A 27,849-nucleotide genomic window follows, 5' to 3' on the forward strand; every position below is an offset into this window, starting at 1 on the left:
TTTTTTTATTTATTTTTTTACTGTAGTTACTTTAAACTTGTAATATACTTTAACATGATTAATATTGGAAAGACTTAGAAAACAGCTGCCTGCCTTTGTACGGATAATCCGTCCACTGCAATTCTTTCAACATGACGCACGCACGCACGCACGCACGCACGCACGCACGCACGCACGCACGCACGCACACACACACACACACACACACACACACACACACACACCTCAGTCAGGGAAAGAGAAAACCCACTGACGTCCATTTTATACAGTCGTAGTTTGTAGTCAGCAAAACAAGTCCTTACTAAAACAGTCAGCCAAAGGCATCGAGCAGCGTTTTTAAATGTAACAGACATAAGCGTTAAGGCAGCTGTTTCCAACCAGAGTGCCTCTAGATGTGGCAAAACTACAACTCCCAGCATGCCCGGACAGCCAAAGGCTGTCCGGGCATGCTGGGAGTTGTAGTTTTGCCACAGCTGGAGGCACCCTGATTGGGAAACACTGGCTTAGCATACCAACCATTGTAAATCATTGTTCATTATTTATCTCCTTAAAAAAAAAAAAAAACGCCAATACCCATAAACCATCAGAGCCTCCAAGGATTCTATAAACTATACCGCACACACAGACTTGTGTTCTTCTACATGTAGCAGGAAACCAGTGAAAAATTTTAATCAATCCTACACATACCGCCAAATGCATTTCATTCCAACTGTGCACAGAATGCTGTGGAAAAGAGAGAGTGTGTGTATAGATAATATAGCAACCAATTACAGTACAACTAAAATGTGGTAAAAAGGGTTTTACCACCATAGACTCATGCAAAAGATAAAGGAAAAACCTGGTGAATTGGTAATAAAAGCCATGATGGAAAAAAAAACCCTTTAAGGGCTCATTCACATTGCAGACATTGAGCCAGATGATTTCCGCTGGGCTGAATGTCCACTTGCGGCGGGCGCTGGCGGCAGTAGGAAGGTCAGCAGTGTGAACGAGCCATAAAGAGGGTCTGTAAGGTTATGTTCACACCACGGAATGTCCGCACAGAAAATCTCTGTGCGGACATTTCGGAGACTGCGGGTGCTGGCACAATATGCCGGCGCTAGGACTGCACAGGAATGCATCCCGTGCGGAGTCCGCAGAAAGAACGAAAAGGTTCATGCTTTCTGCAGACAGGGAATGCGGGATTTCCGTGCCGGAAATATCTGGCACGGAAATTCTATCATGTGCACAGCGCAGAAGAATCCAACGAGACTCTGCTGCTCCGGAATTTCAGTGCAGAATTCCAATGCAGGATTCCCCACGGAAATTCCGAGGTGTGAACATAGCCTTTGACATATACATAAGACAGTGGTGAGCTTCTCCAGCCAACAGCTATCTCACCTGACACCCCCACCACATCTACTAGATTTTTGGCAGATTCAGTTTACAGTTAAAGCATAATGCCCATGTTGGTCTGGTGGCAAAATACTGGTTTAAATCCCCCAACACGAGACTAAAACGATCACCATATGGATTTGCCGGAAGACTTGCATGGGACTTCTGGCAAATCCGAATCCTGAAGTCTTGGGTTATGAAAATTGCTGAGAGATGTAAACAGGTAGCTTGCTGCTAAACTAACATCTTTACACTTTAAAGGGGTACTCTGCTCCCCAGCGTCCAGAAGTTTATTGTTCCGAACGTTGCGTGCGGGCTTCCATGTTCAGGGCCGCCTTTGGTGACATCACGCCCCCGCCCCGTGACGTCACGCCCGCCCCCTCAACGAAAGTCTATGGGAAGGGGGCGCGACAGCCGTCGCGCCCCCTTCCCATAGACTTTCGTCGAGGGGGCAGGCGTGATGTCATGGACCGGGGGCGTGACGTCACGAGGGGCGGCCCTGAACACTGAAGCCCGCCCGCACGTAACGTTCGGAATGATAAATTTACGGATGCTGGGGAGCGGAGCATCCAAAGCAGGGCAGCGGAGTGCCCCTTTAAAGCAAAACTCCAAAGTTCAACTCCCACCCAATCTTAAAATTTGGTGTAGAGAGGTAAATTCCATGCTGGGTGATACAGCTACCGTGGCACTGATACAATGTCCGGCAAGTTCTGTGCACAAGGCCTTTTCTACTTAATAGGACTCGTGCACAGAACTTGCTGGACGTCATACGGTTGCCTCTGCAACCAGACAGCCCAGAGTGAACTGTGTCCATCCATTCCCGATCTGAAGATTGGGCGGGAGTTGAACTTTAGAGTTGCACTTTAATATCTACTACCAATTATACACAAATCTCTTTTCCAAAACTCTCCTATAGGAACAGTATTATGCTGCATATGCCATACCTTTCTAGTGACTAAATAACCGTATAACATACTTTACAACCAAACCGTGCAATTCTATACCTGGTTACCAGAACAAGGAAGATTAAAAAAAAAATAAATTATGTTTTTTTAAAATGATGAAACAATCACAGCGTTTTAATTGGACATCTACAACATACATGTCACCCTTTCTTTTCATTACAAATATATCCAAATATATAAAACACCACCATCATGGACAGGGAACGGAAACGGGTGTACCTCTTATATAGTGTCTCCAAAAATGGCACCACGGTTTAAAGCAGGCAGCAGATCTTGTACATACAGAAATATATACATCTAGGCATTTTTCCTATCAATAGTGGTTCTTGGATATTATTATCAGCCTGTTATGGATCATTCCTGTTTGAGGTTATATAACATTGCATATTCATGTTCATATGGAAATCATGAGCTCTTAATAGGATTCTATCATAAATACTCAGGCAGGACTAAAGTTGACATTTTAAGGAGAATACATTTGATTTTATTCTATTTATAGGCTTGTTGCAATATTATATCTCTAGTATTGATGCCCGCTAGTAGCCTGGACCTGCGCACAGAACTCAAATTCTCTACCATGTAGAAGGCATAAAACGCTTTCCGTTTCTGTGGGAAAAATAAAAACAACCAAACAGTGAGGTTTGTGTTGCTGCGGACAGTAGCACGTGTCACAGAAACAAATCCTTCCAAAAAAAATAAGGCAAGAGAAAGAAAAAAAAAAAAGTTTCTTAAAAAGGCGTTCATGCACTAATATCTAACCAGAATGAGAACTGACGGTCCTGAGTATCGAGGTGAAGAGACGCTTCCTGTGTATTACAACATACCAGTGACCTTAAGGCTGAATATCAAAGAGTTCACTATCACAATTATTTGGCTTATAACATGACAGTGTAATAGCAAAGGGTGGACCCATTTACAAAGTGAGGCAACACGCAATAAAAGAAGCAACACGTTCTGTGACGTTTGTCCGCCATGCTGGCTATCGTACAGGTAAAACACAGCGTAAGTTGCGCGATTTTAAATTTTTTTTTTTTTGTTTAGTATATTTTATTGCAAATTGCACTTCACTGGGATGATTGAAATATGTCTTCAAACTGTATGGCAGTCTTTTGTCCCTAAGCCCATGTCACCAGTAGAAGGATCTCGATAAAAAGTTTGCTGCAGTGCTGAGCCAACTACTCCCACCGTCCTGAAGTGCCCCGACTCGTGACACGGCTTTATCCTGCTCCTTCATAGGGCTTTCATCCTCCGGTAGGTAGTCTGGTAAATCTGTGTTCTGCTCCACATCCACAGAAGTGTCTTGAAATGGCACCAGCAACTAAAAGGAATGGTAGAGGAACAGGGAATAAATATAAAACACCTATCAAATGCTATCATGGTCATAGAACAGCAGAAACGTACTTAGTAAACCAAACAAAAGGTTAGTATTGTGGAAATCTGCCACCATGAAAATGCTATCCAATCTCCTGGCATCATGTTATTAGAGGTGTTCACCGATTTATAGCTTTCTAGGAAAAGATTAAATGGATCTGGTCATCAGTTTCATGTGGCCTGAACCATAAGCCAACAGGCCAGTCTCCGATGGCTATTCCATGCCTTACCATCCTTGACCGATAGATCTTTCCCTGTTTGAGTATAGGGAAAGATCTATGAATCAAGGCCTGTTGGGCAGGCAGAAACCACAAGGGACCACCCCAGTGATTTGTGGTTCAGACAGCATTAAAATGATGACAAGTTCCCTTTAAACGCAACTTGTAACTTCCCTGCTATTTCTATACACTCTTGGAGACGTGCAGGAGTGACTGCTCGCTTAGCCAATTACTGGCTGAGATGGGAACCCCCATCTCAGTCTGCGATTAGCTGAGCAGGTTGTCACTCTCGCACGTCTCTTCTTTGCTCTGAGGATGGGTGAGTAGCTGGGTGCCGTTTCCAAAATAAGGCACTGACAGAGGTAGGACTAAATAGGCTGCCTGCCAGTGTAACATTGACATGTATAATACATTGCAAAAATAAGGACAGCTTAAGTTTAAAAAATAAAATTAAAAAAAGTCAAAGGTTTTCAAGAAGTAATGATAAAGACAAAAAAAAGTCTTCTCCCCCCCCCCACAAATCCCTTCATAAATAATATGTACTCCAAATGGTGCAAAATGAAACCTAAAAAATCCTCATACACTTCTATAGACAGCAGTTTAAAAAATTTAAGAAGTTACAGATCTCGGAATTTAGCAACACAAAACCAAATTATGTATAAGAAGAAGAAAAAACACACTATATTGAGATGCAATATGTACAAATACAGCTATTTAAACAATTTTTTACTATATCATAAAGAAAAATAATGAACTCCCAATTAGAACGTGACCAACCTCTTCTCCCGTTTCGCCCTTTACCACTTGCTGTGCCTTCATCACTTTGGTAGACGCTATTGCTGTTGCCAAAGCCTAGAACGAAAAAAGAAGAGAAGTGTGAACGTGTGGCAGTGTGCATGACATAAAAGGTACTTCTTTACCATAGATGTGTTCATTGGTAGAACAGGAACCAAAATTGCCAAAAATTATGGTGCAAACATTTAGAATGCAACACACAGGTAATATGCTGGAAAAGCCAGGTGAGCTGGTGCACTTTTAACAGCTCTACTTTGAATCGAGTTATTTGATATCATGTTATTGAACATGGACAAGAAATTAAAGAAAGAAAAAAATAGAAAAATAAAAAGAGACCAATTGTCTACAAACAGAACCATTACCAGAGCAGAAATTAGGGAATATACAGTAAGCTTAGGTTTGTTTGAACTTTCCGGATTGCCACTTATTCCGGGTCACTGTTCCAGTTGTGCAGAACAGGACAGTATGACACCAAGATCTCCAAAGACCTTGTTCTTGAAATCAGAGGAGGTGGATAGGTGTTCATGATCAGACAACCACTTAAAAGGGGTACTCCGCCCCTAGACATCTTATCCCCTATCCAAAGGATAGGGATAAGATGTCTGACCGTGAAGGTCCAGCCGCTGGGGACCCCCGCAATCTCCCTGCTGCACCCGCCGTTCGTTAAGAGCGTCGGGTGCAGCGCCTGAGGCTCGTGACGTCATGGCCACACCCCCTGAATGCAAGTCTATGGGAGGGGGTGTGATGCTGTCACGCCACCTCCCATAGACTTGCATTGAGGGGGCATGACCGTGACGTCACGAACCTCTCGCCCGCATCACCAGTCATCTGGCACAGAGCGAAGTTCGCTCCCTGCACCGGATGTCTGGGGTTCTGCAGCAGAGATCGTGGGGGTCCCAGCGTCTGGACTCCCGCGACCAGATATCTAATCCCCTAGCCTTTGGATAGGGGATAAGATGTCTAGGGGCGGAGTACCCCTTTAAGGCTAGGTTCATATTGCTGTTTGCATTCAACCCTTTCAGCTTTTTTTTTTTTTTTTTTTTTTGTGCTGAATGGACCCTAAAATGGGTCGGATGCAAATGGATACTGCAAGGTCCTGACGGACCCAAACTGCCGGTAATTTCACAATTGTTTAGAGGAGAAAAAAAAAAATTGTGCTTACATTTTTTTTTTTCTCCGCTAAACTTGGCAGAACTGCCGACAGAGGACCCCGATGGAAGTGTGAACGAGCCCCTTGGTCAACATGTTCATGTCAGACAAACCCGGATTTTTGCAGGATGAGCTGACAATCCAATGCTTAATAGGGGCATGCCGAAGTTTCCCGGACTGGAGTTCAACATGCTCAATTCCTATTTAGCCAACCGCTTGTAGTAGACCCTATATAGTAGACAGTACAGATACCATGGTCTAAAATAGTGGTCTCTAAACTGTGGACCTCCAGATGTTGTAAAACTACAACTCCCAGCATTGCCAGACAGCTAATGGCTGTCCGGGCAAGCTGAGAATTGTAGTTTTGCAACATCTGGAGATCCACAGTTTAGAGACCACTATTTTAGACCATGGTATCTATACTGCCTACTATATAGGGTCTAAAAGGAGTCTGCTGGAGTTCGTATTTATTTTCCCAACAATGGGTATTGTATTTAGTATATATATCCTGTGTACGTACATAATCTAGCAGGTGTGGGATTTTGGGATCCACTGAAGGTAACATCTGGCATATTCTGACACTCGAAAGGGAATAGGAAAAAAACAAAAAACACAAGAACAGTAATACAAAAGTCCAAGTCCGTTTCCAATCCTTCTGTGTTTAGATCTTCAGGAACGTCTTACCTCTGCTTTCAAGTCAGACCGAATACGGACAACGCATCTTTGTACTGCCATTTGAAATGTAAAGCTAATGACGCCTTTGATTTTCAGTAGGGCATCTTCACAGAGGCTCCTCCGAGACTGCGGAAAGAAACAACAGCTTTTTCAACTCAAAACTTAGAAATAATGCATATGAGGCTCCATAGCGTCAAAGAGTAAACTGAGCCAAATGACAACTAAAAACCCAGATGAGTCACCTAGACAGATTCACCTGGTTTCCCCCGCAATATGTCCCAAATATATAATACATCAGGGAGATTCATTTGTTGTTCATTTGTTCTATACATACTTACGGCTGAACTTTCCTCAAACTTCAACTGAAGTTAAAGGGGTTCTGTGGCGTAAAACAAATTTTTTTTATCAACTGGTACCAGAAAGTTAAACAGATTTGTAAATTACGGTACTTCTATTTACAAAATCTTAACCCTTCCTGTACTTATCAGCTGCTGTATGCTCTAGAGAAAGTTGTGTAGTTCTATCCAATCTGACCACAGTTCTCTCTGCTGCCACCTCTGTCCGTCTCAGGAAGCCAATCACCATAGAAAACCTCTCCTGCTCTGGACAGAGGTGTCAGCAGAAAGCACTGTGGTCAGAAAGAAAAGAACTACCCAACTTCCTCTGTAGTATACAGCAGCTGATAAGTACTGGAAACGTTAAGATTTTTAAATAGAAGTTATTTACAAATCTGTTTAACTTTCTGGCACCAGTCGATTTGACTTTTTTCCCACTTTAAATAAAATTAATATTTCATGATCTAAGCAGGTCTCAGCGATGAGACCCGGAGTGATCAACAACTTTTGACCTGTCTGTCTGATGGCAGGTTAAAAGTTGTTTTAAATTATAGTAACACTTTAACAGATCTTTTTATGTATAATTCAAATTGAAATCAAAATACCAGGAGGCAGAGGTCACATCGACCAAGCTGACTAAGTATTTAAATACCTTGGGAAATTCCAAAAAACAATGTCTTGGCTTCAGAAGTTTCTGATTCTGGCTCAGTGATATTATTTAAAGTAGCTGGATATGACCTGGTTCAGGATTTTAAGGCTAGGTTTTACAAATTAATTTTGAATATTAGGAGCCAGCAAAAATGAGCAAGGATTTTGATACCTATAAGAAACGTTATTATTTTTACATCTATGGAGTTGTGCAAGGGCTTTTTAAATAAGAATTGCATTTATCAATGTTATCAGCACTCTGCTGTATCAATTGCTGAGCCATGGCAGGCACTGAGGCCTTAGCTTAGCTTAGGACTCGAGCTGCCGGAATTCAATCTTTGATTGTGGCATTTAAACATTTAAAGGGTCATTAACATTAAATATTGATATGTTGCAGATGAGAAAGCTGACACGGCTTGCTCAAAGACATGCCCCCTTCTAGGGAGAGGAATGCAGGGCACATGAGCAGCACAGTGGGTCTGTTATCTGGTCAAAACTAGAGTCAACAACACAAAAGTGACAGGAGCTTGATCTTAATTACAGGATGAGTGACATCCTTGTGTTTGAATCTGATTGGTTGCTATGGACAACTACTTCACTGATCCTATGCACATGGCTTGATAAATCCCCTTTTTTTATTTATTTTCTTGCACTCACATCTTCCCATCTTGTATTCAAGCATATCAAGAAAACCTTTTAGCCACGTATTCAACAAGGTTTCGTTACTACATGCTAACTTCATCAGGGATTATTGATATCTGAATAAAAGATGGACAAAAATATCAGTGCAATAAACCATGTTTTTAATTCTATTTTTAAACCACTGCATGAAATCTCAGTGTATTTCTTTTATCCTCTCATGCATGAACATCTGGAGGGATTTGAGACTGCTCCACATCAAAAATTTATTTTAATACAGCACATGGGGACAAAGATTTTACTTTTTAGAGAAGGTGGAATCGTTTGGCTATAATACTTATGGTTATATATTGAAAAGATCAGGGAAATGGGGCTGCTTTGCCGCAGAAAGGACTGGTGCTCTTCATAAAATAGATGGTATTTTGATAAAGGAAAATTATTAAATAGCATTCCAGAAAGTTGAAGCTTGGGCCAAAATAGGTATTACAAATGGACAATGACCCTAAGCATACTTCCTAAATTGGGTTAAAATAAAGGTGAAAGAGCAGCCATCGAAAAGATCTGACCTCAATCCTACAGAAAATTACTGAAAAAGCCTGTGCGAGCAAGGAGGCCTATAAGCTAGTTACACTAGTTCTGTCAAGGCCAAAATGCCAGCAACTTATTGCCAAGTGCTCGTGGAAGGCCCCAAAATGCAACCAAACACTAACCATATGGAAAAAAGAAGGATGTGTCAATGGATTAAATGTCATGTACTGGGAAAAAGTAAGTTTCGATAAATGTGGCTAAGGAGTATGGAAACTTATGACTGTGCATGTAAAGCAGATCTGATGGAGAAGTATAAATGCATACCCAAAGAAAAAATATTACTTTACTTCTAAAAAATGTTTAAAAAACGTAGGATTTTACAAGTAGTCTTGGTGTGAATCCTCTGTACCCAGAAACACAAGAAGTTGAATTCTTCAAAGAAGATGGTCGTGTTCCGTTCCATTTACTGAGCATCTTGAACAACCTAAAACTAGGAAGAATGATTCTTGATTGAGAACACACGACTGGTCCTCCGGCCTGGCAGCCAAGATGTTAAATCACATAATCTATGCTTGGTTAAGCAGAGAACAACCTTGACATGTGTTCTCCCCTCGTGACTAAAAGGTACAATGCTTACATGTTAAAAAATAAATAAATCGAATTAGATAAAGTAAACTGTAAATCATCAGCCATTGCTGAAAAGCCAGGAGTTGTTTGCTCCATATGATAAGGAAAACATTTCCCCTTGGTTAAGCTTTGAGTGACTGAAGTGCTCATTGCTAAGCAGTTAGTGTTTAGTTCTCTGTTTATCAGACACCTTGCATGCATGCTGACGGAACGCATCAAAGCAGATGTTGCAACCCTTCAGCAAATCGTAGATCACAAGCGCTGTGCACTGCATTCACTTTACTTGCTCCGAAGCCAGACAGTCTTTTCAAACAAGCGGACTGGTTTCATACTTGAAGGATGAATACTATTTCTGGCAGACACGTACCTCCTGATTTCTTATAAAACAACAAGAGGAGGTCATTTGCATTTGTGTTTTGTGTCTGCTTTTGTGATGCGCCATCAATGTGGAACTAAGTGGGGCACAGAAGAAAGTGAATACAAAGATAAGCAAGCTCTTGTACCATTGTCTTAAAGGAAATGTAAAAAAAAATATATGTGTCATCTGGGACCCTCTCCTCTGAGGCAGTAAGACCTCCATTACATCAATGCTGGAAAGCTTAGTAGGAATTAGTAAAGCAGAATACATAAAGGGAAAAACGGGTAGAGAAGTTTGTCATTGTAAAAAGAAAAATCACTAGGGTGTTCTTCTGACTTGAATAAAAGGTGTATTCCAGGGAGTTTACCTATACTCAGTTTTCCCCCCTCCTCATTTGCTGCGCAGCACTTTTTGGTGTTATGACCGCACAAGGAATTGACTGTTCAGCCAATCACTGGCCACCGCAGTAGTGTCCCACCTCAGCCAGATCCTGGATCTAGAGGAGCGACTGGCAACACTGAGACGCATTGACAACTTGGAGAGGAGTCTCCTGCTCACTGAGAAGTACTCTCTGGGGTAGAGGTGGGTGAGGATAGTGGGACGGAGGTGCAGGACAGCCAGGCAGGTAGCTGGGTTACAGTTAGAAAACTGAACTGGCACACTCGAACAAGTTTGCCCGGTTAGCAGATGAGGGGGATAACATTTCAGAACTAGCAGTACTGCAGCAGGACTCTGCTTCTGACCGCCAGGGAGGTGTCTGCTCCAGTAAGGAGGGAAGGAGTAGTGCAGGGCAGGCCAGACAGGTACTGGTAATGGGGGACACACCGGGCGATCTGTCACAAAGACTGGGATCGCCAAATAGTGTGCAGTCTTCCTGGCGCTCGAGTTCGGCACATTGCAGATTGGGTTGACAGGTTGATGGGTGGGGATGAAGAGGACCTAGCAGTCATGGTACATATTGGCACCAATGACAAAGTAAGAGGTAGGTGGAGTGTCCTAAAAATTATTTCAGGGACTTAGGCCGCAAGCTTAAGGCAAGGACCTCCAAGGTAAAATATTACCTGTACCACGAGCCACACCAGAGAGGCAGCAGGAGATTAGGGAGTTAAACAAGCGGCTCAGAAGCTGGTGTAGGAAGGAGGGGTTTGGGTTCATGGAGAACTGGGCCGACTTCGCTGTCTGTTACCGGCTCTATCGTAGGGACGGGCTGCACCTCAATGGGGAGGGTGCCGCTGTGCTTGGGGAGAAGATGGCTAGAAGGGTGGAGGAGTGTTTAAACTAGAGACTGGGGGGGGGGGGGAGGAACGTACAACATAGAGGGGGAAGATAGGTACATTGATAAGTCCCCCTCTCTATCTACACTGGGGGTGGAGCAGAGGGAGGGGTTAGAATAGTTAATAGGGATAGGCTATAAGCTATACACCATTGAATTGCATGATGACTAATGCCAGAAGTCTGACCGATAAAACTGACAAACTGGAGTGGTTGATGTCTGAGGAGAATTATGACATAGTGGGTATAACAGAGACTTGGGTGGACGATAGCTGTGACTGGGCGGTCAACAAACAGGGTTATAGTCTATTCAGGAAGGATCGGACAAAACAGAAATGGGGAGGAGTTTGTCTGTACGTGAAAGAGTCTGAAGGCCGCACTGCGGGAGGATATATGGGAGGGAAACGATAATGTGGAGTCATTATGGGTAGAAATATATGGAGATAAACATAAAATCCTGATAGGGGTTTTCTATAAGCCACCAAACATAATGGAAGAGGCAGAAGATCAATTTCTGAGGCAAATAAACAAGGCAGCAAATCAAAATGAGGTGATAATAATGGGGAACTTTAACCATCCTGATATGAACTGGGAGACTGAGTCCTGTGAATCTCATAATGGAAACAGGTTTCTGACTATAGCTAAAGACAATTATCTGTCCCAAATGGTGCAGGGCCCGACCAGAGGGGGTGCCCTACTAGGCTTAATATTAACCAACAGACCTGACAGAGTGATTAATGTGCAAGTAGAAGGACACCTAGGAAATAGTGATCATAATAGAATACATTATAACTTGTTCTTCAATAAGGGAATCTCTCGAGGGGCCACAAAAACAATGAACTTTAGGAAGGCAAAGTTTGATCAACTCAGAGAAGCCCTTAACAATATAAAATGGGATAATGTTCTCAAAAACAAGAATACTGACACTAAATGGGAGACTTAAAAATATCTCATGGGAATAAAAGGGTCAGAAATAAAATAAAAAAAACAATATGGATGAACAAAAATGTTAAGGGGGCAATAAATGACAAAAATAAAGCATTTAAACTACTAAAACAGGACGGCAGTGAAGAAGCATTAAAAAGCTATAGAGAAAAATGTAAAATACAGATAAAAACCGCAAAAATAGTGACAGAAAGACTCATTGCCAAAGAGAGTAAAACTAACCCCAAAATGTTTTTTAACTATATAAATAGCAAAAAGATCAAAAATGAAAGGGTGGGCCCTTTAAAAAATGACGAGGACGAAATTATAAACGGGGATCAGGAAAAAGCAAATATATTAAACAAATTCTTCTCCATTGCATTCACCGAGGAAAATGAAATGCCAGGTGAAATACAGCGAGATAAGGTAAACTCCCCAGTACAGGTCACCTGTCTAACCCAGGAAGAAGTACAGTGCCGTCTACAAAAAAATCTAAATAGACAAATTGCCAGGTCCAGATGGCATTCACCCCCGTGTGCTAAAGGAATTAAGTAATGTGATAGACAGACCCCAATTTTTTATATTCAGGGACTCCATAGTAACAGGGACTGTTCCCCAGGACTGGCACATGGCAAATGTGGTGCCAATATTTAAAAAAGGATCAAAAGGTGACCACGGGAATTATAGACCTGTTAGTTTAACCTCAGTTGTATAAATTGTTTGAGGGTTTTCTAAGGGATGCAATTCTGGAGTATCTTAATAAAAATAAATGTATGACTCCATATCAGCATGGCTTTATGAGGGATCGGTCCTGTCAAACTAACCTGATCAGCTTTTATGAGGAGGCGAGCTCCAGACTAGACCAGGGGCAATCGCTGGATGTATTATATCTGGATTTTTCCAAAGCATTTGATACGGTGCCACATAAAAGGTTGGTGCATAAAAGGAGAAGGATGGGGCTGGGGGAGAATGTGTGCAAGTGGGTAAGTAACTGACTCAATGATAGGAAACAGTGGGTGGTTATTTATGGTACTTATTCTGTTTGGGTGACTGTTACTAGTGGGGACCACAGGGGTCAGTCTTGGGTCCTGTTCTATTTAATATATTTATTAATGACCTTGTAGAGGGGTTGAATAGTAAAGTAGCAATCTTTGCAGATGATACTAAACTCTGTTAAGAGGTAAACACTATAGAGGACAGTGCACTGTTACAAATGGATCTGGATAGGTTGGAGGTTTGGCCTGGGAAATGGCAGAAGAGGTTCCACACGGGTAAATGTAAGGTAATGCACATGGGGAAGAAAAATCAGGGCTGGAATTATGTATTAAATGGGAGCACACTTGGGACGACTGACATGGAAGTGGATTTAGGAGTCTTAGTTAACAGTAAATTTAGCTGTAGTGCCCAGTGTCGGGCAGCTGCTGCCAAGGCAAATAAAATCATGGGGTGCTTCAATAGGGGCATAGATGCCCATGACAAGGAAATAATTCTACTGCTGTACAAATCACTAGTCAGACCACACATAGAATACTGTGTACAGTACTGGGCACCAGTGTACAAGGAAGATATAGTGGAGCTGGAGAGGGTTCAAAGACGGGCAACCAGGGTAATACGGGGAATGGGAGGACTACAGTACCCAGAAAGATTAGCAGAATTGGGGTTATTTAGTTACAGAAAAAAGAAGGCTTAGGGGTGACCTAATAACTATGTATAAATATATCAGGGAACCGTACAGAGATCTCTCCCATGATTTATTTATACCCAGGACTGTATCTATAACAAGGGGGCATCCTCTACGTCTAGAGGAAAGAAAGTTTCTACACCAGCACAGACGGGGGTTCTTTACTGTAAGAGCAGTGAGACTGTGGAATTCTCTGCCTGAGGAGGTGGTCATGGTGAACTCTGTAAAAGAGTTCAATAGGGGCCTGGATGCATTTTTGGAGAATAATATTGCTGGTTATGTATACTAGATTGATAGGGACAGAACGTCGATCCAGGGATTTATTCTGACTGCCATACTTTGAGTCGGGAAGGAATTTTTACCTCTAGTATGAGGTTTTTTTTGCCTTCCTCTGGATCAACTCAGTAGGGACTCATTAGGGTTATAGGTTGAACTTGATGGACTCTGGTCTTTTTTCAGCCTTATGAACAAACTATGGGGGGCATTTACTAAGGGGTTTAGTCATTTTTTTTGACTATTTTTGGCGCAAAATTGTCGCAATTGCGCCTACCCTATAAATTGTGCGACTTTCCCTAGCAAGAGCTAGAAAGTAAAAAAATAATTTCCCGCTTAATTTACGCAAGTTTTCAGTTTTTACTTGCAGTGGTCAGGAATTTATTAACTGAGACAGTCGCAGTTGCGCAATAAACTGTCGCAACGGCCATAAAAATTGACTAAATTTACTCCAGCTCCAACATGGAGCAGGAAAAGCTGCTGCCGCCCGGGCTCCGACATACTTTCTCCCCGCTACCCTCACTGCGCTACCGGGACACTGCAGTGATTTATATCCCCCCCTCTCACCTGCCAGCGCCACACAACTCCCATCTGTCTGCTGTTGCAAGACTACAAGTCCCAGCATGGCCTTACAGTGAGGACACGCTGGGAGTTGTAGTCTTGTAGCAGCGGGAGCAGAGCGGCGCGGGCGGGAGACAAGGGGGGGGGGGGGGGGGGGTAGCGGGGAGGCCGTATGAGGAGCCCGGGCGGGAGACAAGGGGGGTAGCGGGGAGACCGTATGAGGAGCCCGGGCGGCTGCACTATAATGTCAGCCCGGGCTCCTGCCCTGAGAGCCATAGGCTTTGGCTGTCGGGGCATGCTGGGTGTTGTAGTTTTGCAACAGCTGGAGGGCCACAGTTTGCAGACCACTGGTGTGTGGTCTGTAAACTGTAGTCCTCCAGCTGTTGCAAAACTAAACAGCTGAAGGGGACCGGCGAAGAAGTTCACTTACCCTTCCGAGGCTCCAGCGACGATCGCTGACGGAGATCGTCGCGCGGCAGTGTCGTGCAGCGCTGGATCCTACGGAAGCCGGTAAGTTGCGCAAGCTTCCCAACCAGGGTGCCTCCAAATGTTGCAAGACTACAACTCCCAGCATGCCTGGACACCCTTTGGCTGTCCGGGCATGCTGGGAGTTGTAGTTTTGCAACAGCTGGAGGCACCCTTGTTGGGAAACACTGGCCTAAAACAGTGTTTCCCAACCAGGGTGCCTCCAGATGTTGCAAGACTACAACTCCCAGCATGCCTGGACACCCTTTGGCTGTCCGGGCATGCTGGGAGTTGTAGTTTTGCAACAGCTGGAGGCACCCTTGTTGGGAAACACTGGCCTAAAACAGTGTTTCCCAACCAGGGTGCCTCCAGATGTTGCAAGACTACAACTCCCAGCATGCCTGGACAGCCATTGGCTGTCCAGGCATGCTGGGAGTTGTAGTTTTGCAACAGCTGGAGGGCCACAGTTTGCAGACCACTGGTTTGTGGTCTGTAAACTGTAGTCCTCCAGCTGTTGCAAAACTAAACAGCTGAAGGGGACCGGCGAAGAAGTTCACTTACCCTTCCGAGGCTCCAGCGACGATCGCTGTCTGAGATAGTCGCGCGGCAGTGTCGTGCAGTGCTGGATCCTACGGAAGCCGGTAAGTTGCGCAGGCTTCCCAACCAGGGTGCCTCCAGTTGTTGCAAGACTACAACTCACAGCATGCCTGGACAGCCTTTGGCTGTCCAGGCATGCTGGGAGTTGTAGTTTAGCAACAGCTGGAGGCACCCTGGTTGGGAAACACTGGCCTAAAACAGTTGGGAAACACTGGCCTAAAACAGTCACCCTGGTTGGGAAACACTGTTTTAGGCCAGTGTTTCCCAACCAGGGTGCCTCCAGATGTTGCAAGACTACAACTCCCAGCATGCCTGGACAGCCTTTGACTGTCCAGGCATGCTGGGACTTGTAGTTTTGCAACATCTGGAGGCACCCTGGTTGGGAAACACTGTTTTAGGCCAGTGTTTCCCAGCCAGGTTGCCTCCAGATGTTGCAAAACTACAACTCCCAGCATGCCTAGACAGCCTTTGACTGTCCAGGCATGCTGGGGCTTGTAGTTTTGCAACATCTGGAGGCACCCTGGTTGTGAAACACTGTTTTAGGCCAGTGTTTCCCAGCCAGGTTGCCTCCAGATGTTGCAAAACTACAACTCCCAGCATGCCTAGACAGCCTTTGACTGTCCAGGCATGCTGGGGCTTGTAGTTTTGCAACATCTGGAGGCACCCTGGTTGGGAAACACTGGCCTAAAACAGTGTTTCCCAACCAGGGTGCCTCCAGATGTTGCAAAACTACAAGTCCCAGGTTGGGAAACACTGTGCCCGGCCTCCGCCCCACCTTACTGTAAGGGCATGCTGGGAGTTGTAGTCCTGCAGCTGGGGGCAGGGGACAAGCTTGTCACTTGCCCACACATCTCCTGCACCACACAACTACAACTCCCAGCATGTCCTTACTGTAAGGGCATGCTGGCAGTTGTAGTCATGCGGGGCGGGAGATGTGTGAGCAGGTGATAATAAATGTACTAACCCATTTTTTTTGTTTTCTTCTCATTTCAGATCCGTTTATCCTGTGGACTCCTTCGGATTCGGTGGACTACTTCGATGACCAGCGTTTTTCTTTGTTTGATTTTAATAAAATGGTTAACGAGGGCTTGTGGGGGAGTGTTTTTTGTAATAAAAATTTTTTAAAACCTGTTGTGTTTTTTTCTTACTTTACTAGACAGGCTTAGTAGTGGAAGCTGTCTTATAGACAGAGTCCATTACTAACCTGGGCTTAGCGCTAGCCACAAAAACAGCTAGCGCTAACCCCCTATTATTACCCCGGTACCCAACGCCACAGGGGTGCCGGGAAGAGCCGGTACCAACAGGCCTGGAGCGTCAAAAATGGCGCTCCTGGGGGTGTAGAGCAGCTGCCGGAACTCGCCTCAATTACTATTTACATTGGTTCATTGGCTCAGCTTTCATATATTAACGAGTTTTTGTAAAATGAAAGCTGAGCTGTGATTGGTTGTTATGGGAAAAACCAGACAATTAGGGTTTTAGGCTGAGTGATAGACATGGGCAATTGTGTTGGGATCACACTGTCTGTGCCTGTTTTATGCAAAACTTACTGTGAAGTGCGGTGATTCATTATTAACATTGCAATGGAAGACATTTACCAAGTGCCCCTTTTTTAAGAAAAGGCACAAAAAACATGAGCAAATGTAAAAAAAAAAAAAAAAAAAAAAAAAAAAAAACAGCAAATTCATACCATGTCTGCCTTGCTTTACAAAAGCAGAAGTATAGGAGAAAAAAGCTGCGATGGCGCTCGCAAGGAAGTAACCCAAGTCGTGGGTATTGATGCAAAATAATAATTTATTCTTACAGCATAAGAAATCCCTTACCCCCATCAAGAGTTTCATCAACTGCAGCACCTCCTACGTGATCTACCTCCTCGAGTGCCCCTGTGGTCTCCAGTACGTCGGACGTACCATCCAACCACTGAATCAGCGCATTAACAAGCACAGATCCAATGTCACCAAGGGGTACCAACTCCACAGTGTCTCCAGGCATGCAGCGGAAAAGCACAGCAGCGACTTCACACCATCACACCCATTGAACACATCTCCGCCGACACCGCCCACCGCTTCGCAGTACTGAGGAAACGTGAACATTTCTCGATCTTCACCCTCAAAACTTTGACACCCTCTGGTCTGAATAAATACATCGAAAAAGTCACGTAATACGTACCCCCAGTCCACCCACTGATGCCAGATAATGGCAGCACAAGGTCCCAATGACATCATGACAGCCACACCAGATGCCTCCTCACTGCGGGACAAGCTGAAAGCAAGCCGCCGCCAATACCTCCTGTCTCTCCCCTCTCCTTCTACCTCTTTACTCCCTTACAGGTTTCCTGCTCCTCCATGACAAGTTCCGAGTGTGCTCCGGACTTCGATGACCTCCAGATTAGATGACAGCCCGCCCGGACGATGATAAAGTCTGACACCGGCATCCTGACAGCACTACAACACATCCCTCTTCATGATTGGTCGCCGCCGGGACCTGCCCAGCAGCTATTGGTCGTATTATACAAAATGGATTTGCCGCCGATGCCTCTAGGAATCTCCCGTAGAGGATATACACATCTTCATTCTGATTGGCCGCCACCCGGACCGATCCAACAGCGATTGGCTGACATTTTTGAACTTTATTCTACCGCCACCAGCGACAAAGACTTGCAACCCGGACTTATACATCCCCCCTCTGATTGGCTCATCTAAGATCTCGAACAGCCAATCAGTATCCCACCCACTATCCCCTTACACATCTTTGTACTATATCCTCATACGGCCTATGTTCCCCTATGACATCGTAACTGTACACAGCCTAGTACGGCTCGCTCCTGATTGGCCACCTCTTCACCTCTCGCAGCAAGCGGCCAATCAGCTTCAAGAGGCTCGTCTCCATTAATTCCCCACAGCAGATACCCTGCACAGCGATGACAGCCTCCTCCTACTGCCTCCTGATTGGTCGCCACCACGGACATTTCTTGCAGTTCAGTTTGAACTTCCAAATACTCCTGTAAAAGACTATACCTATGCCTTTTTAAATTTTTTACATGTTTTATGTGGTTTTCATGCCCCTTCTTTGAAAATGTTTCATTATTTAGGTCTACCTCTACCCCCGGCATCTACCTCATATGACGTCACCAGCTCACCTGGTTTTGGCGCCATTTTTTCATGTATTTAAACACGTATACCTGTTACCTTGCCATACAGCAACCACCTGCAATTGAAAAAGGGAGCTGTGACTCCCGAAACGCGTCTTGCTTTATATTTATTATTTTCTTTGTTTTCTTATGCTGTAAGAATAAATTATTATTTTGCATCAATACCCACGACTTGGGTTACTTCCTTGGGAGCGCCATAGCAGCTTTTTTCTCCTATACTTCTGCATTTCTCTAAGGACTTCGCCCTCCCGCTGCTGGCCTGCATACCAAGCTACCATCACCGGCAAGGATTACGCTACCCCCACCTGGGTACCCACCTATACCGGCTAAAGACCTACACCGCACCCGGCGCTACCTCCGCTTTTTTCCTCCATTTATTGCTTTACAAAAGGGACATCCTACAGCAAATTCTGAGGTGGTTTTTCATTTGTGCAAAATTTATCAAAGTTTGTGCACCATTTTAATAAATCTGGTGCAAGTAAGCCAAGAACACAGCAAAGACTACACACAGTCACAAATGATAAATCTCCCAGTAGTGTGGGGGAGATAAGCAGCTGCCTCTCTGATGTCTACCATAAGAAAGCAGTCTGGCAGTCCCCACAGAGGTGCAAAAAAAGAAAAAACCCATAAAACGTAAGGTACTAATCTTGCAGATTTAGGGCTTTTCTGCAGTCTAGCTGCTGTGCTAAGGTACGCAGCCAGATGTGCCATTCTAGTGAACTGGACTGAAAAATAAATGGTTCATACATCTAGCACCATAACACTGCTGCCTTCCTAAAGGGATACTTAAAATGTATCACCTATCCAAAGATAAGGGATAAGTGTCTAATTGTGGGGGTCCCTCCACTGGGACCCCCACAATCTTCTTTACAGGGCCCCGACTCTCACCTCCAAACGTACAGCTCTGTCTTCTTCTCAGCGCACTCTAGCCCCCCCATGTCATTTTGGTCAGTGATCAGCTTGGTTTGCCATCACTTCTGTACAGCAAAAGCGTGTCTCTGAGGGTGGGGGCTGGAGCGCTGAGGAGAAGAGACTGAGCCTTTATTATTATATTGAGAAAGCCAGGACCCTGTACAGGAGATCCTGGGGGTCCCAGTGGTCGGACATCCCGTGATCAGACAGACACTTATCCCTATGACTGAGAAAAGTTTTTATTACGTGCAGTACATAAGCAGTTTTTGACACCTATCTAGATGGATTATATACTGTAAGTAAAATAGTGCTCAAGGTTAATCCCTTAAGGACCAAGGGTTTTTCTGTTTTTTGCACTTTCGTTTTTTCCTCCTCACCTTTTAAAAATCATAACCTGTTTCTATTTTGCACCTAAAAATCCATATGATGGCTTATTTTTTGCGCCACCAATTCTACTTTGCAGTGACATCAGTCATTTTACCCATAAATCTACGGTTAAAAGGAAAAAAAAAATAATAGTGCGACAAAATTGAAGAAAAAACACCATTTTGTTAATTTTGGGGGCTTCTGTTTCTACGCAGTACATTTTTCGGTAAAAATGACACCTTATCTTTATTCTGTAGGTCCATACGGTTAAAATGATACCCTACTTACGTAGGTTTGATTTTTGTCGTACTTCTGTAAAAAATCATAACTACATGCAGAAAAATTTATACGTTTAAAATGGTCATCTTCTGACCCCTATAACTTTTTTATTTTACCGGTTATGGGGCGGTATGAGGGCTAATTTTTGCGCCGTGATCTGAATTTTTTAGAGGTACCATTTTTGTATTGATCGGACTTTTTGATAGCTTTTTATTAATTTTTTCATGATATAAAAAGTGACCAAAAATACGTTATTTTGGACTTTCTAATTTTTTTTGGGCGTACGCCATTGACCCTGTGGTTTAATTAATGATATATTTTTATAGTTCGGACATTTACCCACGTGGAGATACCACATACGTTTATATTTATTTACCTGTTTGTTTTTATGGGAAAAAGGGGGTGATTCAAACTTTTATTAGGGAAAGGGTAAAATGACATTTATTAACTTTTTTTTTTTACACTTTTTTTTGCAGTGTTATAGGTCCCATAGGGACCTATAACACTGCACACACTTATCTTATACCCTGTTCACTGCAAAGCCATAGCTTTGCATTGATCAGTGTATCGGCGGTCAATTGCTCAAGCCTGCATCTCAGGCTTGGAGCAATCAATCGCCGAAGGGACACGCCGGAGGAAGGTAAGAGGACCTCTGCTCGTGTCCCAGCTGATCGGGACACCGCATTTTCACTGCGGTGATCCCGATCAGCCCCACTGAGCAGCTGGGCAGCTTTCACTTTTGTTTTAGATGCGGCGTCTAAAGGGTTAATAGCTGCCACGCGCTGTTAGCCCCGAGTCCCGGCTTTAGATACATGCCGGGACCGACCCGATATGACGCGGGGTCACCGCGTGACCCCGTGTTATATCGCGGGAGCCGGCCAAGGACGTAAATATACGTCCTTGGTCGTTAAGGGGTTAAGGTGTACTCCACCCCTAGACAACTTATCCCCTATCTAAGGATAGGGGATAAGACGTCTGATCGTGGGGGTCCCACTGCTAGGGAACCCCGCAATCTCTCCTGCAGAACCCAGAGTCATCAGCTTTATGGGGCTAAATTTGCTCCGTGGCTGATGGCTCACGATACAAGGGCGGAGTGTTCGTGGCATCATGGCTCCGCCGACTTGTGCCGTCACGCCAAGCTCCCTTAATGCAAGTCTATGGGAGGGGGTATGGCCCCTGCCACGCCTCCTCCCACAGACTTGCGTTAAGGGGGTGGGGCGTGATGTCACAAGGGTGCGTATCCATGACGTCACGAACCCCCGGCCCCCACGATCAGACATCTTATCCCCTATCTTTGGATAGGGGATAAGTTGTCTAGGGGCGGAAAACCCCTTTAAACATATGGTTTAGAAAGGAATGTCAATATATCAGACCCTGTTAAGGTAGAGCTGATGATCTGACTAAAACAGTTTCTCAATCTCTGTATGGCGGTCCTAATACCAGACTGTGGCAAGCTATGGCACGTCTTTCATTGCAGGACAGTACACATGAAACTTATATAAATTGGTACAATAATGAGGCCACGGATGGAGTCACTTTGCCAATGGTGTAGGAAGCACAAGCCAAATTAGGAGATCAAATGTGCACTTACTGTATCATCAAGGCCATCAATATGCAGGACCACGGTTTTGGCACGTTTATTTGTAGCTCCAAGAAAGAACTGGGCCTTCCGCCGTCTAGAGTTCATCTCATTCGTACAATCTCCATCTGCTGTGCTGGATGACTGTAGAAGATCACAGATTTCTGAGGCAAGAAACTGTGTGTCTCCTGGTGTTGTAGTCCTGTAATAACACAAAACTTTTCATATTACTTATTATAATTACATCGTACAGACATTAACTGAAGTTGGCATGCCAGCGTTAAGGGGTATCCCAAGTTTATTTATTTTTTAAGCCCTTGATGCCAAGTTATAATACTGCATAATATGCTTCCATTACCTCTGTGTGCTGCTTTGTCCCACTTGAATGCACAGGATCCACACCCAAAGTGTATTTTTCTGACCTTTCCCAGCATTCTATGTAGCCAGAGACAATAAATCAAAAGTCACATGGTCTCCAAGGGGGCGTGGCTATGCTGCTGTAGGTGGATGAATAGCATTACTTCAGTAAATCCCTTCCACGTTCCACCCTCCTATCCACTCAACCAATGCAGTATAGCCACGCTCCCTGGAGACCATGTGACTTATGACATATTGTCTCTGGCCCCAAGGAATGCTTGGAAATGTCAAATCCAAAAGTAAAACAAAAAAAAAGACTTTCACTACAGACAAAGTAGCACATGAATTTAATAGTGGCTCAAAGACTGAAGGAAAAAAAATCCTGAATATCCTTAAATGGCTATGGACAGCTTTACACAATTATTATTATTTTTTTTTATTGTTTGTTTCCTGAATGTAAAATAAGGAAACTAATAGTAATTAGAAATTACCATTTTTCTGCTCCTTAGAAAAAGATATGATAAGACCAACAGACAGATTTTCTGCTTTTACAGTGTTCGAGATAGAAGGGGGGGGGGGGGGGGGGGGGGGGGAGTTAGCTGCCAAGTTAAAAAAATGGGCATAACAGAAAAACCTTGAAAGACAGCATACACAGGCTGTAGATAGAGGAGACTGAGTAGATACAAGAGCAGTCTAGAGGGGAGAATGATCCAGACTGTGTACAAGGGCAGAGAGAAAACAGATCACACAGCACAATGTAGAAGAAAAAGGAAGCAACATTTTTAATAAAGACCTAAAGAGAAAATGTTTTGCACCATTAGGCATAAAATAAAGCAAAAACTAAAAAGTGCTTTTCAAAAAGGCGCCCATTGCCTTTAATCCCTCATGATCCCTCATTCAGAAATGTATGTAGAGGTGAAAAAAGAAAAATCGATTTGTAACAATTGCCTTGCAACTTCTACAACTGGCTTATTTGCAATACTTAAAAAAAAAAAAAAATGTCGCTGCAAACTTAGCTATCATCAGCTATTATAATGATGGCTATAATATAAAGTTACAGTAACAGCAAAGGAGGAAACGATTCCCAAAACCTCTGCCAGACCCAGCAGAAAAACTGAAAAAAATCAGCACGGAACTTTAAAGGGAATTTGTCACCATGAAAATGCTATCTCATCTATCAAAATCATGTTATGAGCAGGCAGAGCTGAGCAGATTGATATACGGTATATCTTTGCAGTAAACAATATAGTAGAACTTTATTAAAATCCCTGCTCTTTTTAGGACTGCCCACTGGACTCCTAAGCATAGAAATACTTCAAAATCAATAAGTATAAGATATACTGACTCTAGCCACACACAAAAAAAAAATTATATATAATAATAATAACAAGATTTTATATATATATATATATATATATATATATATATATATATATATATATATATATATAATATATATATATAATATATATATATATATAGTAAATATATCATACATATTATATTATTAATTCTTGGTTGAACTTTATGGACGTATGTCTTTTTTCGGACTATATATTAGACTATATATTACTGCTTAGCAATTCCTATTACATAGCATGATGCTAATAGATCAAATAGCATTTCATGCAGACAGATTACCTAACAAATTTAAAGTCAGGTCAATTGTTGAATTGGATTAGTTGCAGAATTAGTGCATTTTGTTTACAATCAATTTTAAAGGAGGGATTTGAAAATTAACAAAAAATATGCAGTTTTGCAGATTTTGCTGCCGATATCCAGTGGAAATCGTAGCAAAATCTGCAACTGCAGGTTTTCCTTTCCAGAAAAAAATATTGTTTTCAAATCAATTGGTGCCAGAAAGTTATAAAGATTTGTACATTCCTTCTATTTAAAAGCCTTCAGTATTTAGCTGCTGTATGCCCTGAAGGAAGTCATGTAGTTACACTGTGCTCTTTGATGCCACCTCTGTCTGTGTCCAAACTGTCCAGAGCAGAGGTGGTTTGTTAAAGGGATTTGCTCATGCTCTGGACAGTTCCTGACGTAGACCGAGGTGGCAGCAGAGAGCAAAGTGTATGACTAGAAAGGCTACATGACTTCCTCCAGAGAATACAGCAGCTGATAAGTACTGAAAGGCCTGAGGGTTTTTTTTTGTTTGTTTAAATAGAGATAATTTACAAATCTGTATTTTAAAACTTTCTGGCACCAGTTAATTTGATAACAATACATTTTCTCCAGAGCACCCCTTTCAAATATTACCATATCTGTCCCCAAATCCTAAGCAGCAAATATAAACAAAATTTCGTTTCTACATCATGTGGCCGTACCTCAAGTTCAGTATTTAAAGCAAAAACCAGGAGTAGGTCCAAAACACAAATGCAAATCTTTCTATAAAAGGGGTACTCTGGTGGAAACAATTTATTTTATTTTTTTTTCAAATAGACTGGTTGCAGAAAGTTATACAGATTTGTAAATGACTTCTATTCAAAAATCTTAAATCTTCCAGTACTTATCAGCTGCTGTATGCTCCAGAGGAAGTTTCTAGTCTGACCACAGTGCTCTCTGCTGACACCTCCATCCGTGTCAGGAACTGTCCAGAGCAGCATAGGTTTGCTATGGGGATTTGCTCCTACTCAGGACTAGGGATCGACCGATATCGATTTTTTAGGGCCGATACCGATAATCTGTGACCTTTCAGGCCGATAGCCGATAATTTATACCGATATTCCGGTATAAGTTATCGGCTATTCCCCCCCACCCCACCGATCAATGATTTAAAGCGGGCGCTTTAAATCAATGAACTGCAGTGGCTTTTGCGGGGCCAGAGACAGCCGCCGCCGCCTGCTTCTCTCCCCCTGCCTGTCCTGGGGTCCTCCCTAGTCCAACCACCACCGCCGCTGCCCCATTGCCTCTCCCATCCCCGGTTTTAAAATTACCTGTTCCCGGGCCCTGTGTCCGCGCTACTTCTGGCTCCGGCAGCGTCCTGAGCTGTCACTGTGCGCACTGACGGTGAGGTCAGATTGAGGACGTCACTTATCATTGCGCTGCGCAGCGCGCAGGACATCGCATGAGCCAGAACTAGTGCGGACCCTGGGCCCCGGGAACAGGTAATTATAAAACCGGGGATGGGGGAGGCAATGGGTCGGCAGCGGTCTCGGCGGTCGTCTCTGGCCAGGGAGGAGGGGCGGGGGAATCGGGGCATTATCGGCATATCGGCAAGATAATTGCCGATACCGATAATGTCCAAAATCTTGATTATCGTCCGATAATATCAGCCAAACCGATAATTGGTCGATCCCTACTCTGGACAGTTCCTGACATGGACAGAGGTTTCAGCAGAGAGCTCTGTGGTCAGACTGGAAAAAAAACTACACAACTTCCTCTGTAGTATACAGCAGCTGGTAAGGCCTGGAAGGCTTAATATTTTTAAATAGAAGTAATTTACAAATATATATTATTTTTTGGGACCAGTTTATTTGAAAACTTTTGTTTTCTGCCTGAGTACCCCTTTAAAATTTTGCCCTGTGTCTGTGCCACTCCTGGTTTTGGTTAAAAATACTGACCAAGCTAATATGTGAGAACTAAATCACGACTAAAGTCACAACTAAATCCCCAATCACAAGAACAGAAAAATGACAGATATCAGGTCCTTTACTTAATAGACACCACTGGAGCCCAACAGACCCCAATGACTTATGAGAAGGTCCGTCTGTCTCATCCAGTTGTACTTCCTATCAAGGCAAGGAACAGCAATGCATGCTGCGTCATTTCTCTGGTTCAAATATAACAGAAATTAAGACGGAGGCTCCAAGCGAAGCCTACAACGCGTAAGTGAATAAAGCCCAAGACCTATATGAAAAAATTTAAAAAATAGTAAAAACCATAGAAGTAAGAGTCATCAGACGCCCTGGAGAATATCCATGTGTGATGTCTGAGACGTTTGCACCTTTAAGGGACAGCTGATAATTAAACTTGTAGTACATTAACGTTCCTAATCACCCTAAGTGAATGCTAATTTACAAGAACACATTACAGCAGTGGATTCTCTTCGGCTTGTTAAAAAGGCAGATGATCCGTCCAAGGCTCGCGCTATTTTTTTCACAGGCAGATAGTTATTTAACATGTCGATTATCTGAAGCTATAGAAGGGGGGGGAAAAGTTAATTAAAAAACTTTAGCCTTTGGAATATAAAAGGAAGCTGTTACCGGAGGGAACGTCCTTCTTTACAGACCATAAAATTCAATTATTAAATAACAGTTGAGGCTGCTAGTTTTAATGTAGTTCATATGGACACATTAAAATGTGTGAAGCATGCATAAATACCAGCATTGACAAACTCCTCTGCTCTTTATTATGCTCAGCATCGGATGCACTCAGTGTTATCTCTACATGGAACTGTGGAAGGTGTCACTTCTGCTCTTCGGAAAAGTCAAGTAAATATGTCTTTAAGCTTGACTTGAAGTCAGACTTGACATTCTGTGTTTCTGCTGACAAAGAGTTCCCAAGTTGACATAACATAAATGTCTTTAAAGTTTAGTTTCCTTGTGGATACCAAATTAGCCCTTCACTGCCAGGGGGGCTGAAAAAAAAGACTTCTTCCATACAAGTGAAGTGCAGTCAAGCAAGCGATCGGAGACGGAAGGGGTTAACGCTGCGGGGGGAAAAAAAGTAGTGACTACAAGACATTGTTCACATTCGCTTTCCAAGTATAAATTAGATGCGGCAGATTTTAATAAAACCAGTGGTAATTGAGAGGTAATTCCTCCTTCAAGAAATTGTTAATTTCCGCTTTAACCTTTCCGCCCGTCTTTAAGATCTGCGCCCGGCTCATGACATTTTTTGAATGTCAAAGGATTTCGTTTTGTCACCAGAATTTCCTGCAGTCATATCACTCACCCTAAAATAGGACGGGCCCGCGTTTATGCTGAAACATCCGTCAATTTTCCATTCTAGCTTTATCTAACAACTCTCAAATCTAACACAAAGTCTTTTAGCACAGAACTAAAGCTGAGATGATGTTATAGTAAAGCGGTATACACTATGGCAGGGCAGCGAGGTCATCTGGGTTTTAAACAATGATGGTCTATCCTCATGATAGACCATCAATATCAGATTAGTAGGGACAAACACCCAGTTCCCTCCCTCCCCCCCCCCCCCCCAGCGATCAGCTGATTAACCCCTTAACGACAATTGACTTAACGCACCATGACGTACATTTACGCTCCGCCATGACCGTGAGCACCGGACTGGTGCTCGCGTCATGCACGGCAGGTCCAAGTTGATGTAATGGCGGACATCAGTGATCGCGGGGATGTCCGCTATTAACCCCTCAGATGCCGTGATCAATACAGATCACGGCATCTGCAGCAGTGCGGTACTTTAAATGGATGATCGGATCGCCAGCAGCGCTGCCATGGGCATCAGATCATCCATAATGGGGTCTCTTCACCTGCCTCCATCCGTCTCCAGAGGTCTTCTGCTCTGGTCTTAGATCGAGCAGACCAGAGCAGAAGATCACTGATAAAACTGATCAGTGCTATGCTCTATGCATAGCACTGAACAGTATAAGCAATCAAATGATTGCTAAAAATAGTATTAAAGTGTAAAGGGAAAAATAATGTAAATTTTTTTTTTTTTTTTTTTTTAAATAGAAAAATCCCCTCCCCCAATAATAATAATATTCATGTTGCTATGCCCTATGCATAGCACTAAACAGTATTAGCAATCAACTGATTGCTATGAATAGTCCCCTATGG

At 43.4% G+C, this 27,849-nt stretch overlaps 1 protein-coding gene across 1 annotated transcript in view; it reads right to left on the minus strand.

Annotated features, from left to right (window-relative positions):
• Positions 1-1,821: 1,821 nt before the first annotated feature.
• Positions 1,822-27,849, minus strand: part of ARMC1 (armadillo repeat containing 1) — a 75,286-nt gene continuing 49,258 nt past the window's right edge. The window contains exons 4-7 of the mRNA XM_056523011.1: positions 21,749-21,938; positions 6,554-6,670; positions 4,703-4,777; positions 1,822-3,654 (exon numbers count right to left, since the gene is read on the minus strand). Of these exons, the coding sequence (XP_056378986.1) occupies positions 3,463-3,654; positions 4,703-4,777; positions 6,554-6,670; positions 21,749-21,938 (574 nt within the window). The 3' untranslated portion in view covers positions 1,822-3,462. The remainder of the gene's footprint in view (positions 3,655-4,702; positions 4,778-6,553; positions 6,671-21,748; positions 21,939-27,849) is intronic.

This window comes from Hyla sarda, chromosome 5 (genome assembly GCF_029499605.1).
Source record: "Hyla sarda isolate aHylSar1 chromosome 5, aHylSar1.hap1, whole genome shotgun sequence".
In the NCBI taxonomy this organism is placed as follows: domain Eukaryota; kingdom Metazoa; phylum Chordata; class Amphibia; order Anura; family Hylidae; genus Hyla; species Hyla sarda.